Consider the following 13,394-nt stretch of genomic DNA (forward strand, 5'->3'; position numbering starts at 1 on the left):
GAAGTGACAAGTACAGGTACAACCCCGGTAATCCGGTACCCGCCGGTCCGGCACCTTCAGTGGTCCGGCACGAGGAAGGTCCTGCTGTCACATTCCCTCCCTGGGATGGGTCCGGATCGGGTCCCGGGACCGCCGCCGGGTCAGGATCAGCGCCTGGACCGCGCAGCATCACCGACGGCTCGGCGGAGCGATCGAGCCCGAGCAGCCCGTGGGCGGCGGGGTCAGCGGCGGCACAGGGAGGGCAGCAGTAGGAAGAGGAGGAGCAGGTGGTGGCGGTGTTTGTGGTGACTTTCAACACCTTCAGTGGTTCAGAATTTTCAGTGGTCCGGCACCAGCCTGGTCCCGAGGGTGCCGGATTACCGGGGTTGTACCTGTAGAAAGTTCCAGAAAATCGGGCTTAAGTTGGTTCTGCTTCCAATGGTGGTGCGGAGGGCATTGGGAATCAGAGCAGGCCAAGATCATCAAACCGAAGGCTGCCTCGTAGGGTTGGGTGAGGCCGATGAGGCATTTGTAGGTGAGGGCGAAGATTTTTAATTCACAGGCAATGGATGAGTAGGAGGACAGGAGCTGGTGCCGGGCAGGAGCCAGGCTGGAGAGAGCTGGGCCACCAGGTGCTGAATCACAGAATCGCACAGCACAGTTGGAGGCCATTCGGCCCATCGTGTCTGTGCCGGCTCTTTGAAAGAGCTCTCCAATTAGTCCCACCCCCCCCTGCTCTTTCCCCGTAGCCCTGCATAATTTCTCCTTTTCAAGTATTTATCCAATTTCCTTTTGAAAGTTACTATTGAATCTGCTTCCACCGCCCTTTCAGGCAGCGCGTTCCAGATCACAACAACTCACTATGTAAAAAAATTCTCCTCATCTCCCCTCTGGTTCATTTGCCAATTACCTTCAATCCGTGTCCTCTGGTTACCCACCCTCCTGCCACTGGGAACAGTTTCTCCTCATTTACTCTATCAAAACCCCTCATGATTTTGAACACATGTAGAGATCAACCTAGGTGGCCAATGAGGAGAGAATTGGAGATGTCAAGTCTGGAGGTAAAAAGAGTGTGGAGAAGGGTTTCAACAGCAAGACAGTATCTTGGGGGGAAAAGTTTGGAAAGAAGCTACATGCACACTCATTCGCACACACCCACTCACACTCACATACACACTCACACTCACACACACACTCACACTCACACACACACACTCACATTCACACACACACTCACACACACACACACTCACACTCACACACACACTCACACTCACACACACACACTCACACACACACACTCACACACACACTCACACTCACACACCCACTCACACTCACACACACACTCATTCGCACACACCCACTCACACTCACACACACACTCACACACACACACTCACTCACACACACACACTCACACACACACTCACACACACACACACACTCACACACACACTCACACACTCACACTCACACACATACACTCACACACACACTCAGTCTCACACATACACACTCTCACACACACACTCTCACACACACTCACACACACACACTCACTCACACACTCTCTCACACACACACTCACACACGCACACACACTCACATGCACACTCACTCACACACACTCTCACACACACACGCACACACACTCACATGCACACTCACTCACACACACTCTCACACACTCTCACACACACACACACTCTCACTCACACACACACACACACACTCTCTCTCACACACACACTCTCACACACACTCTCACACACACACTCTCACACACACTCACACACACACTCTCACACACACACACACTCTCACTCACACACACACTCTCACACACACTCTCACACACTCTCACACACACTCTCACACACACACTCACACACACACACTCTCACACACACACACTCTCACACACACTCTCACACACACACTTACTCACTCACACACTCACACTATCCTTTTCTGACTAACCTTTCTGGTTTCTTTTTATTGCAGCTACGCAGAGCAGCTGGTTCTCTACATGAAGGTTGCTGAGCTTCTGTCATCAGCCTTGCACATGAGCAAGAACCAGATCAAGGCAGGCAAACTGTGCCCATCATCAACTGTCAAACAAGGTTAGCTGCTGTGGCTTGTGTTTAGTGTGGATGATCGTATTACTCAAGTAAGAAGCCTGTCGAGAGCTCTGAAGTGCACTTGGTTGTGAATGGCTCAAGTGAAGCCCCCAATGACACAATCGGCTTGACCTTTTCCATAATGAGATGAGGAGAAATTTCTTCACTCAGAGGGTGATGAATCTTTGGAATTCTTCATTCCAGAGGACTGTGGAGGCTCAGTCATTGAGAATATTTAAGACAGAGATCGATAGATTTTTGGATATTAAAGGAATCAAGGGATATGGAGATCGGGTGGGAAAGTGGAGATGAGGTAGAAGATCAGCCATGATCTTATTGAATGGTGGAGCAGGCTCGAGGGGCCAAATGGCCGACTCCTGCTCCTATTTCTTATGTTATGTTCTTAATGCACATTTTGCTATTTTGGAGCAGCCTGGTTTGGGGAAGGGCACAGAGTGCATTTAGTCGGATTGGATTTGGACTGTCACCGAGACATTGTATCACCATGTGGCCTCACCATACCTGTATGGTAAGAATCAATGAGTCATTGAATGATGCAGCCCAGAAGGAGGCCATTTGGCCCATCGTGCCTGTGCCGGCTCTTTGAAAGATTCTCTCCAATTAGTCCCATTCCGCCCCGCTCTTTCCCCCTAGCCCTGCAAAATTTCCCCCTTCAAGTATTTATCCAACACTTTAGCTCACCCCTCAACCCTCTAAACCCCAGGGAATACAAAGCACCTTTATGCAACCTGTCCTCATAATATAACCCTTTAAACACCAGTATCATTCTGGTGTCTGGTAAGATTCCCTGAGGGATGTGAGAAGATGTTATATTTTTAGGACGGGTGTGTTTGCAGTGAATGTATTCCGTCTATATTTATGCTTCGCTTGAGTCTCACTCTTTTTTATCATCAACTCCACTTCAGGGCTATTTTGAGTCTCCATCAGGAATCCCTTTGAGAATGAGAGGTGTCAGCAACTTCACCCTTCTGTTTTATATCCAACTGACTACCCAATCCATCAGCAGATTAATATTCAACACACAACGTCAGTAGAATGCATTGTGAAGGTCTGGCAGCTTTGATTGACATCCTAGTCGCTGCCACCACCAGAACTAACTGGTGACATTCGGCCCATCGTGCCTGTGCCGGCTCTTTGAAAGATTCTCTCCAATTAGTCCCACTCCCCCAGCTTTTTCCCCACAGCCCTATTATTTTTTCCCCTTTCAAGATAGTCCTTCACAGGTGGGAATCTCTGTATTTCCGTAGCAACCTCATTGCAAAATTCATACAGATCTGTCCCTCAGTAACACAGCTGCCATCAGTTACTAGAACACACTGTCAGCGGACAAGAGAATATGGCCCAGTTGTCAGGCATAGTTACTTAATAAAGAAAGAATTGCATTTCCATAGCACCTTTCACGACCACTGGACATCCCAAAGTGCTTTACAGCCAATGAAGTACTTTTTGAAGTGTAGTCACTGTTGTAATGTAGGAAACGTGGCAGCCAATTTGTGCACAGCAAGATCCCACAAACAGCAATGTAATAATGACCCGATAATCTGTTTTAGTGATGTTGATTGAGGATAAATATTGTCCAGGACACCGGGGAGAACTCCCCCTGCTCTTCTTCGAAATAGTGGCCGTGGGATCTTTTACATCCACCTGAGAGAGCAGACGGGGCCTCGGTTTAACGTCTCATCCATTTTTGTGCTCAAGTCCCTGAAGTGGGACTTAAACCCACAACTATTCTGACTCAGAGACGAGGGTGCTGCCCACTGAGCCACAGCTGACACTAATGAAGAGTCCTTTAGAAAACTGGCCACAATACTGACTCCAGCTTCTCGTTCAGTTGAGTAGCTTTTGATTTTAGCAAAGGGTCGATGGGCTGAAGCCAAGATGTCACCTTCATCTGTGTGCTTAGTAATGTTCTGTAGCCTGTTCTCAAAGTGTCACAACTCTGCGCCTGGTATGAATGTGAAGGGCTGGTTTGGAGTGGACAGCGCATTCGGTGCACTGAGCATTCATGACAAGTTACCACCAAACAAAAACAAAGTGGCTTTCTCATGAACCCAGGTCACAGTAGCTTTCCAAAGCTCCAATGTAGCAATGCATCTCAACAATGAACATAAGCACTGGGTGCAGTCTGTCGGTCCGTTGTGTTCTGCCCCTGGGGCAGGTCCAAACACAAGTCTCATGCATGAGTGTCAGCCCTGGCTCAGTGGGTCGCACTCTCTCTCTTGTCTCTGAGTCAGAAGGTCGTGGGTTCAAGTCCCACTCCAGAGACTTGAGTATTGTGTGCAGTTTTGGTCGCCTTATCTGAGGAAGGATGTTCTTGCCATGGAAGGAGTGCAGCGAAGATTCACCAGGGATGGCAGGAATGACGTACGAGGAGAGATTGGGTCGATTGGGCTTGAGACTTGAGCACAAAAATCCAGACTGACACTCCCAGTGCAGTACTGAGGGAGTGCTGCACTGTCGGAGGTGCCGTCTTTCGAATGAGACATTAAACCGAGGCCCCGTCTGCTCTCTCAGGTGGACGTAAAAGATCCCACGGCCGCTATTTGGAAGAAGAGCAGGGGAGTTCTTCCTGGTGTCCTGGGTCAAAATTTATCCCTCAACCAACATCACTAAAAACAGATTATCCGGTCATTATCACGTTGCTGTTTGTGGGATCTTGCTGTGCACAAATTGGCTGCTGCATTTCCTACATTACAACAGTGACTACACTTCAAAGGTACTTCATTGGCTGTAAAGCACTTTGGGACGTCCTGAGGTCGTGAAAGGCGCTGTAGAAATACAAGTCTTTCTCTTTCCCGTCGCCTTGCTCGCGGCTTTTATCTTCGGTGTACCTTCTCCCAGGTGGGCTGCACCCTAAGGTTAAAAAGCCGTACCTACCCACACATGGGGAGTCAAGATTGGGTGTAGTCTCCAGCTAATGCGGGATTGGAGGGCAAGCAGATGTAATTCAACCCAGATTTTAAAGTCATGCATTTTCCCCTTATTTTTACATAGGATACATACTTTGAGTTGATATTATTTGTAGTTAAAAAGCAAAAAAGAGTTGGTTGTGTAGCTAGGAGATGCAAAACTAAGATGATACAGTGTCACCATCGGAGGGAGGGTGTTATTACAGCGTGACATGTTTGCATAAGCCGTCTCCATTCTAAATGTGGATGTGGGAATTTGTAACGGGAAAAAAATGACGAGAAGTGAATGCAGATGTACGGTTTTAATTTTTTTAATATAATAGAGAATCTCTTGCGGTGTGTAGGATTATATGCTGTTTTATAAGGATAGGAGTGTGATCGTGCAGAATGCACGGTGTATAATTTTGCTGCTAAGTTGGTGTTGTGTCATTTTTACGGTCAACTAAAGTCCAGTTGTTGTTAGTTGTTGTTGTGATTGATTAAGGTCAACTAGAGTCCAATTGCATTTCAGTCTGTAGGGCAGAATCCAGAATGAAATAGCTGGCCTTCATTTGTTTGTTTGTAAGAGGTGACAGATATTCTGGCATAAAAATAAATCAAAAAAGGTGACTCAACCGTGGCTAACAAGAGAAATTAGGGATAACATAAGATCCAAAGAGAGGGCATATAAATTGGCCAAAAAAAAAAGCAGCAAACCTGAGGATTGGGAGCAGTTTAGGATTCAGCAAAGGAGGACAAAGGGATTAATTAAGAGGGGGAAAATAGATTATGAAAGTAAGCTTTCAGGGAACATAAAAACTGACTGTAAAAGCTTTTATAGATATGTGAAGAGAAAAAGATTGGTGAAGTCAAGTGTAGGTCCCTTGCAGTCAGAATCAGGGGAATTTATAATGGGGAACAAAGAAATGGCAGACCAATTAAATACATACTTTGGTTCTGTCTTCACAAAGGAGGACACAAATAACCTCCCAGAGATGCCGGGGAACATAGGGACTAATGAGGGGAGGAACTGAAAGAAATCAGTATTTGTAGGGAAATGGTGTTGGGGAAGTTGACGGGATTGAAGGTCGATAAATCCCAGGGCCTGATAATCTTCATCCTAGGGTACTTAAGGAAGTGGCCCTGGAGATAGTAGATGCATTGCTGGTCATCTCCCAGAACTCGATAGACTCTGGAACAGTACCCATGGATTGGAGAGTAGCTAATGTTACCCCACTATTCAAAAAAGGTGGTAGAGAAAAAGCCTGACATCGGTAGTGGGGAAAATGCTAGAGTCCATTATTTAAAAGATGTAATAGCAGAGCACTTGGAAAACAGTGACTGGATCGGACAAAGTCAACATGGATTTACAAAAGGTAAATCGTGCTTGACTGATCTACTGGAATTTTTTGAGGATGTAACTGGTAGAATAGATAAGGGAGAACCAGTGGATGTGGTGTATTTGGACTTTCACAAGGCTTTCGATAAAGTCCCGCATAAGAGATTAGCTTGTAAAATTAAGGCACATGGGATTGGGGGCAAGGTATTGACTTGGATAGAGAACTGGTTGGCAGATAGAAAGCAAAGAGTTGGAATACACGGGTCATTTTCTGAGTGGCAGTCAGTGACTAGTGGGGTACCGCAAGGATCGGTCCTAGGACCCCAGCTGTTCACAATATATATTAATGATCTGGACGAGGGAATTGGATGTAGTATCTCCAAATTTGCAGATGACACAAAGCTGGGTGGGAGGGTATGCTGTGAGGAGGATGTTGTGAAACTCCAGTATGATTTGGACAGGTTGGGTGATTGGGCAGAAACATGGCAAATGCACTATAATGTGGATAAATGTGAGGTTATCCACTTTGGTGGCAAAAACAGGAAGGCAGATTATTATTTGAATGGCAATAGATTGGGAGAAGGGGAAGTGCAAAGAGACCTGGGTGTTCTTGTGCACCAGTCACTGAAGGTAAGCATGCAGGTGCAGCAGGCGGTTAAGAAGGCAAATGGTATGTTGGCTTTCGTAGCAAGAGGGTTCGAGTACAGGAACAAGGATGTCTTGCTGCAGTTGTACAGGGCCTTGGTGAGACCGCACCTTGAGTATTGTGTGCAGTTTTGGTCGCCTTATCTGAGGAAGGATCTACTTGCCATGGAAGGAATGCAGCGAAGATTCACCAGGCTGATACCTGGGATGGCAGGAATGACGTACGAGGAGAGATTGGGTCGATTGGGCTTGTACTCACTGGAGTTTAGAAGATTGAGAGGGGATCTCATCGAAACCTATAAAATTCTGTCAGGCCTGGACAGACTAGATGCAGGAAGGATGTTCCCGATGGCCGGGGAGTCCAGAACTAGGGGTCATAGTCTAAGGATAAGGGGTAAGCCATTTAGGACTGAGATGAGGAGGAATTTCTTCACCCAGAGAGTGGTGAACCTGTGGAATTCTCTGCCACAGAGGGCGGTGGAGGCCAATTCATTAAATATATTCAAGAGGATATATTTCTTAAGGCTAAAGGGATCAAGGGATATGGGGAGAAAGCAGGGACAGGGTACTGAATTTGGATGATCAGCCATGATCTCATTGACTGGCGGAGCAGGCTCGAGGGGCTGAATGACCGACTCCTGCTCCTATCTTGTATGTTTCTATGACTCTGGCATCATAGAATGATACAGCACAGAAGGAGGCCATTCGGCCCATCGTGCCTGTGCCGGCTCTTTGAAAGAGCTCTCCAATTCGTCCCACCTCCCCCCCGCTCTTTCCCCATAGTGCTGCAATGTTTTTCCCCTTCATGTATTTATCCAATTCTCTTTTTGAAAGTTACTATTGAATCTGCTTCCACTGTCCTTTCAGGCAGCGCATTCCAGATCACAACAACTCACTGCGTAAAAATAAATTCTCCTCATCTCCCCTCTGGTTGTTTTGCCAATTATCTTCAATCTGTGTCCCTCTGGCTACCGACCCTCCTGCCAGTGGAAACAGTTCTCCTTATTTACTCTATCAAAACCCTTCATAATTTTGAACGCCTCTATTAAATCTCCCCTTAACCTTCTCTGCATCAATTTACATTCCAAATGATTGGCTTCCTTTCTTTCCTATTAGCCATGGAAATTTACATGTGTGATGGTCTCACGCTGTTTTTATTAGAAAGAAAGAACTTGCATTTCTATAGCGCCTTTCATGACCTCGGAACATCCCAATGTGCTTCACAACCAATGAAGTACTTTTGCCATGTCAGCCATGGCTCAGTGGGTAACACTCTCTCGCCTCAGAGTCAGAAGTTTGTGGGTTCGAGTCCCACTCCACTGACTTGAGCACAAAAATCTAGGCTGACACTGTCGGAGGTGGAGTCTTTCGGATGAGACGTTAAACCGAGGCCCCGTCTGCCCTCTCAGGTGGCTGTAGAAGATCCCTTTCGATGAAGAGCAGGGGGAGTTCTTCCCGGTGTCCTGGGCCAATATTTATCCCTCAACCAACATCACTAAAACAGATGACCTGACCATTATCACGTTGCTGTTTGTGGGATCTTGCTGTGCGCAAATTGGCTGCCACGTTTGCTACATTACAACAGTGACTACACTTCAAAAAGTACTTCATTGGCTGTAAAGCGCTTTGGGACGTCCTGAGGTCATGAAAGATGCTATAGATATGCAAGTTTTACTTTTCACTGTTGTAATGTAGGAGGCTGGATGTTATATTATATGAAACTTGGACCAAAACTTCAAATAAGAAACCAGCTACTTTGTGTTCCCCTAGTGGTGAAGAAACTGAACGAACGCTACAAGTCCTGCGTGTCTCACTGCCGCTGTCTGACCATCAGACTGCAACGCTTCTTTGTCGACAAACAGCGGCTCATGGACAGAATAAACAGCATCACAGCTGAGAAGCTCATCTACAGTCACACTGTGCAAATGGTAAGCATCTTATTGTCTACTACCCGTGAGTAACAGTAGCTTCCGCTTCTCCAGGGCTCCGCACAACGTCTCAGAAAACTTCTACCGAGCAGCGGGCAGATGGGGGAAAGGGGAAGAGAGAGGTGTTGAGGGATAGATTGAGGCAGAGAGGTTGTATGAGCAGAGAACAAGGTGCAGGCACGTGTCCGAGGAGCAAGGAGTCGGTCAGTTGTTGGAGGGAGCGGGAATACTCAATCCTAGCTTTCCTGCTGCTCCCACGCTCTTCCGCCAGTGCCTATCCTCTCACTCCTTCTCAGCCTGGAGCCTTGGCTCCATCACCGTCTGAGGTGTTCTGCTCGACTGATCTCAGATGAATGATGAGCATTAGCCCTCCGAGACCCTCCCCCAGGTTTCTCTTCCCCATCACCCGCCCCCCCACCACCACCCTGCTTAAATGTCCGGCACTGGCTTGGCTTGCGATGGAGCCGCTGGATTTCCACCCCTTCCGAACAGTGAGTCACTCCAAAGGCACAAGTGGCTCGCTGGCGGACCACTAAGGAAGCCTAACCAGGAAAACAAGGTAAGAGAGAGTGGAAATCTGGCAGACTGGGAGCAACAAGGAACATAATGAGGTGCAAAAAGAATTGGGAAATAAAAAACTTGCCGGGGATATCAAAAGTAACAGTGAAAGTTTTTATAAATATATTAAGAGAAAGAGAGTGGTAAAGGTGAATGTGGGCCCATTAACGACAGACTCAGGTGATACTGTAATCGACAATGAGGAAACAGCAGATTTGTTAAATGTATACTTTCTACCCGTCTTCACAGTAGAGGAAAGGGATAAAATACCAACGGTACAAGGGAACTAAAAATAAGTCAAGGGGAGGATCTTACTGGATTTAGAATAGGTAAAAAATGGGAATGGAGAAAATAATGAGACTTAAGATAGATAAATCTCCAGAACCTGATGGTTTCCACCCCAGGGTATCAAAAGAAATAAGTGAAGAAATTGCAAATAAGTTAGTCATAATGGGGGAAAAATTCAGTTCTTTGCACCTCCCATTAGCGCCTTAAGAGGGCGCTAATGGGGCGCAAAGCAACTAGCGCCCGGGCGCAGTGATGTTTGCGCCACTCGTGAAATTAACTAGACCTTTTGCGGCGGCGCTAAACACTACCGCCACGATCTCCTGCGCCGGCAGATCGTGACGTCAGTCGAGTGCGCAACGCCCCGGTAGCGCCCCGGACCGGATATTGAGTGGCGCCCCCTGCCTTACCGCCTGCCACTAGCAACGACAAGTTGAGGGGAACGTTTTGCATTCAGAAAGGGACTGGGGGAGCGCTATTTAAAGGCGACCGCTTCCTGCCTTTTTTTGTCAATGACATTTTTGCACCACGCATTCTGAGAGTGAGAGAGAGACTTCTGGAGAGATTCAACGCTGTGTGAAGGAGTTTTGGGTACTGAGCAGCACTTTGCAGGTTAATTTTCATTTGCCCTTCCTTGCTTCGCCAGCGCTCTGAGGTAGTGCCTCGCTCCTCGGCCTTTGTGCCTTAAGACAGGTATGAAGCGCCTGATATAGCGCACCAATCACCTCCAGGGGCGATAGAAGCCAAGTTTGCCGTTGGAGGCGATAATTAGCGCCAGGCGCTAAACTTTGCGCATGGCCGGTAATGGCGCCCCAAACGGGGCGATACTGAATTTTTCCCCCAATGTTTCATAGGTGTCCTGGTTCGGGGATTGTTCCGTTGGATTGTAAAATTGCTAATGTCGCTCCATTATTTAAGAAGGGAGGGAGAGAGTAACCGGGAAACTACAGACCCGTCAGTCTAACATCACTTGTGGGGAAGTGACTGGAATCTGTCATCAGGTACAGAGTGACTGAGCACTTGGATAAGAATGAGCTGATCAAAGAGAGTCTGCATGGATTTGTGACGGATATCTGACTAATCTAGTTGAATTTTGAGGAGAGCACTAGCATGGGGGACAGAGGAGTGTTGATGGGTGTTGTCTATAGGGACTTCCAGAAGACATCTGATAAGGTTCCACACAAGAGATCATCGGCAAAACTGAGAGCGCATGGAACTGGAGGTAACCTTGTGACATGGGTCGGTGATTGGCTGGGAGGCAGAAGACAGAGAGTGGAGGTAAAGGGAACCTTCTCTGATTGGTGGGATGTGACAAGTGGTGTGCCCCAGGAAAAATAAAAATGTCAGCGGGGAAGGCAATAGAGCAAGGTAGCAGTGGGGGAATTAAAAACCAGAGCGTGTCAGGAAGGGACAGAATGTATAAAGATAAAGGTAAAGTAGTAAAGCGGGTAAAAGCAGGAATAAATTGTCACAAAACATATTTAAGAGTTCTTTATCTGAATGCACGCAGCATTCATAACAAAATAGACGAGTTGACGGTACAAATAACTACACATGGGTATGATCTGGTGGCCATTACAGAAACATGGCTGCAAGGTGACCATGACTGGGAACTAAACATCCAGGGGTATTTGACAATTAGGAAGGACAGACAGGAAGGAAAGGGAGGTGGGGTGGCTATGTTAATAACGGATGGAATCACTGCAATAGTGAGAAATGATATTGGGACAAAGGATCAGGATAGTGAAACAGTTTGGGTGGAGATAAGGAATAATAAGGGGAAAAAGTCACTAGTGGGCATAGTCTATAGGCCTCCTAACAGTTGCAACTCTGTTGGTCGGTGTATAAATCAGGAAATAGTTGGGCTTGTAATAAGGGAACAGCTATAATCATGGGGGATTTTAACTTTCATATTGACTGGACAAATCAAATTGGGCAGGGCAGCCTTGAGGAAGAGTTCATAGAGTGCATTAGGGACAGGTTCCTTGAGCAGTATGTTACTGAACCAACCAGGGGGCAGGCAATCTTAAATCTGGTCCTGTGTAATGAGACAGGATTAATAAAAAATGTCCTAGTAAAGGATCCCCTTGGAATAAATGACCATAACATGGTTGAATTCCAAATTCAGTTGGAGGGTGAGAGAGTTGGATCTCAAACCAGCGTACTAAGCTTAAATAAAGGAGACTATGAAGGTATGAGAGCAGAGTTGACTAAAGTGGACTGGGAAAATAGATTAAAGTGTAAGACGGTACATGAGCAGTGGCGTACATTCAAGGAGATATTTCACAACTTTCAAGAAAAATATATTCCACTGAGGAAAAAGGGGCGTAAAAGAAAAGACAGCCATCCGTGGCTAAGTAAAGTGATAAAGGATAGTATCCGACTGAAAACAAGGGCATATAAAGTAGCCAAATCTAGTGGGAGGATAGAAGATTGGGAAGCATTTTCAAGCCAGCAAAGAATAACTAAAAGATTAATTAAGAAAGGGAAGATAGATTATGAAAGTAAACTAGCAAAAAATATAAAAACAGATAGCAAGAGTTTCTACAGTTATATAAAAAGAAAAAGGGTGGCTAAAGTGAATGTTGGTCCCTTAGAGGACGAGGCCGGGAAATTAGTGGTGGGGAACATGGAGATGGCAAAAACGCTGAACAAATATTTTGTATCAGTCTTTACAGTAGAGGACACTAAAAATATCCCAACACTGGACAAACAGGGGGCTATAGGGGGGGAGGAGCTAAACACGATTAAAATCACTAAGGAGGTGGTATTTGGTAAGATAATGGGACTAAAGGCGGATAAATCCCCTGGACCTGATGGCTTACATCCTAGGGTCTTGAGAGAAGTGGCAGTGGGGATTGCGGATGCATTAGTGGTAATTTTCCAGAACTCCCTGGATTCAGGAAAGGTCCCAGCAGATTGGAAAACTGCTAATGTAACGCCCTTATTTAAAAAGGGAAGTAGACAAAAGGCTGCAAACTATAGACCAGTTAGCCTAACATCTGTGGTTGGTAAAATATTGGAGTCCATTATTAAGGAAGCAGTAACAGGACATTTGGATAAGCATAATTTAATCGGACAGAGTCAGCATGGTTTTATGAAGGGGAAGTCATGTTTGACAAATTTGCTCGAATTCTTTGAGGACGTAACAAACAGGGTGGATAAAGGGGAACCAGTGGATGTGGTGTATTTGGACTTCCAAAAGGCATTTGACAAGGTGCCACACAAAAGATTACTGCACAAGATAAAAAATCACAGGATTGGGGGTAATATACTGGCATGGGTGGAAGATTGGCTATCTAACAGAAAACAGAGAGTTGGGATAAATGGTTCGTTCTCGGGCTGGCAATCAGTGACTAGTGGTGTTCCGCAGGGGTCAGTGCTGGGACCCCAACACTTTACAATCTACATTAACGATTTGGAGGAAGGGACCGAGTGCAACATATCCAAGTTTGCCGACGATACAAAGATGGGAGGGAAAGCAGTGAGTGAGGAGGACATAAAAAACCTGCAAAAGGACATAGACAGGCTAAGTGAGTGGGCAGAAATTTGGCAGATGGAATATAATGTTGGAAAGTGTGAGGTTATGCACTTTGGCAGAAAAAATCAAAGAGCAAGTTATTATCTA

General features: G+C 46.3%; 1 protein-coding gene across 6 annotated transcripts in view; it reads left to right on the plus strand.

The window, feature by feature from the left end:
- Positions 1–13,394, plus strand: part of ulk1b (unc-51 like autophagy activating kinase 1) — a 203,168-nt gene that overhangs the window by 181,758 nt on the left and 8,016 nt on the right. For all 6 annotated transcript variants that reach the window (XM_086011911.1, XM_086011910.1, XM_086011909.1 and 3 more), the window contains 2 exons: positions 1,987–2,105; positions 8,766–8,923. In XM_086011911.1, the coding sequence (XP_085868037.1) occupies positions 1,987–2,105; positions 8,766–8,923 (277 nt within the window). The remainder of the gene's footprint in view (positions 1–1,986; positions 2,106–8,765; positions 8,924–13,394) is intronic.

This window comes from Somniosus microcephalus, chromosome 19 (genome assembly GCF_052327205.1).
Source record: "Somniosus microcephalus isolate GS21.2 chromosome 19, FLI_Smic_1.0, whole genome shotgun sequence".
NCBI classification, from domain to species: domain Eukaryota; kingdom Metazoa; phylum Chordata; class Chondrichthyes; order Squaliformes; family Somniosidae; genus Somniosus; species Somniosus microcephalus.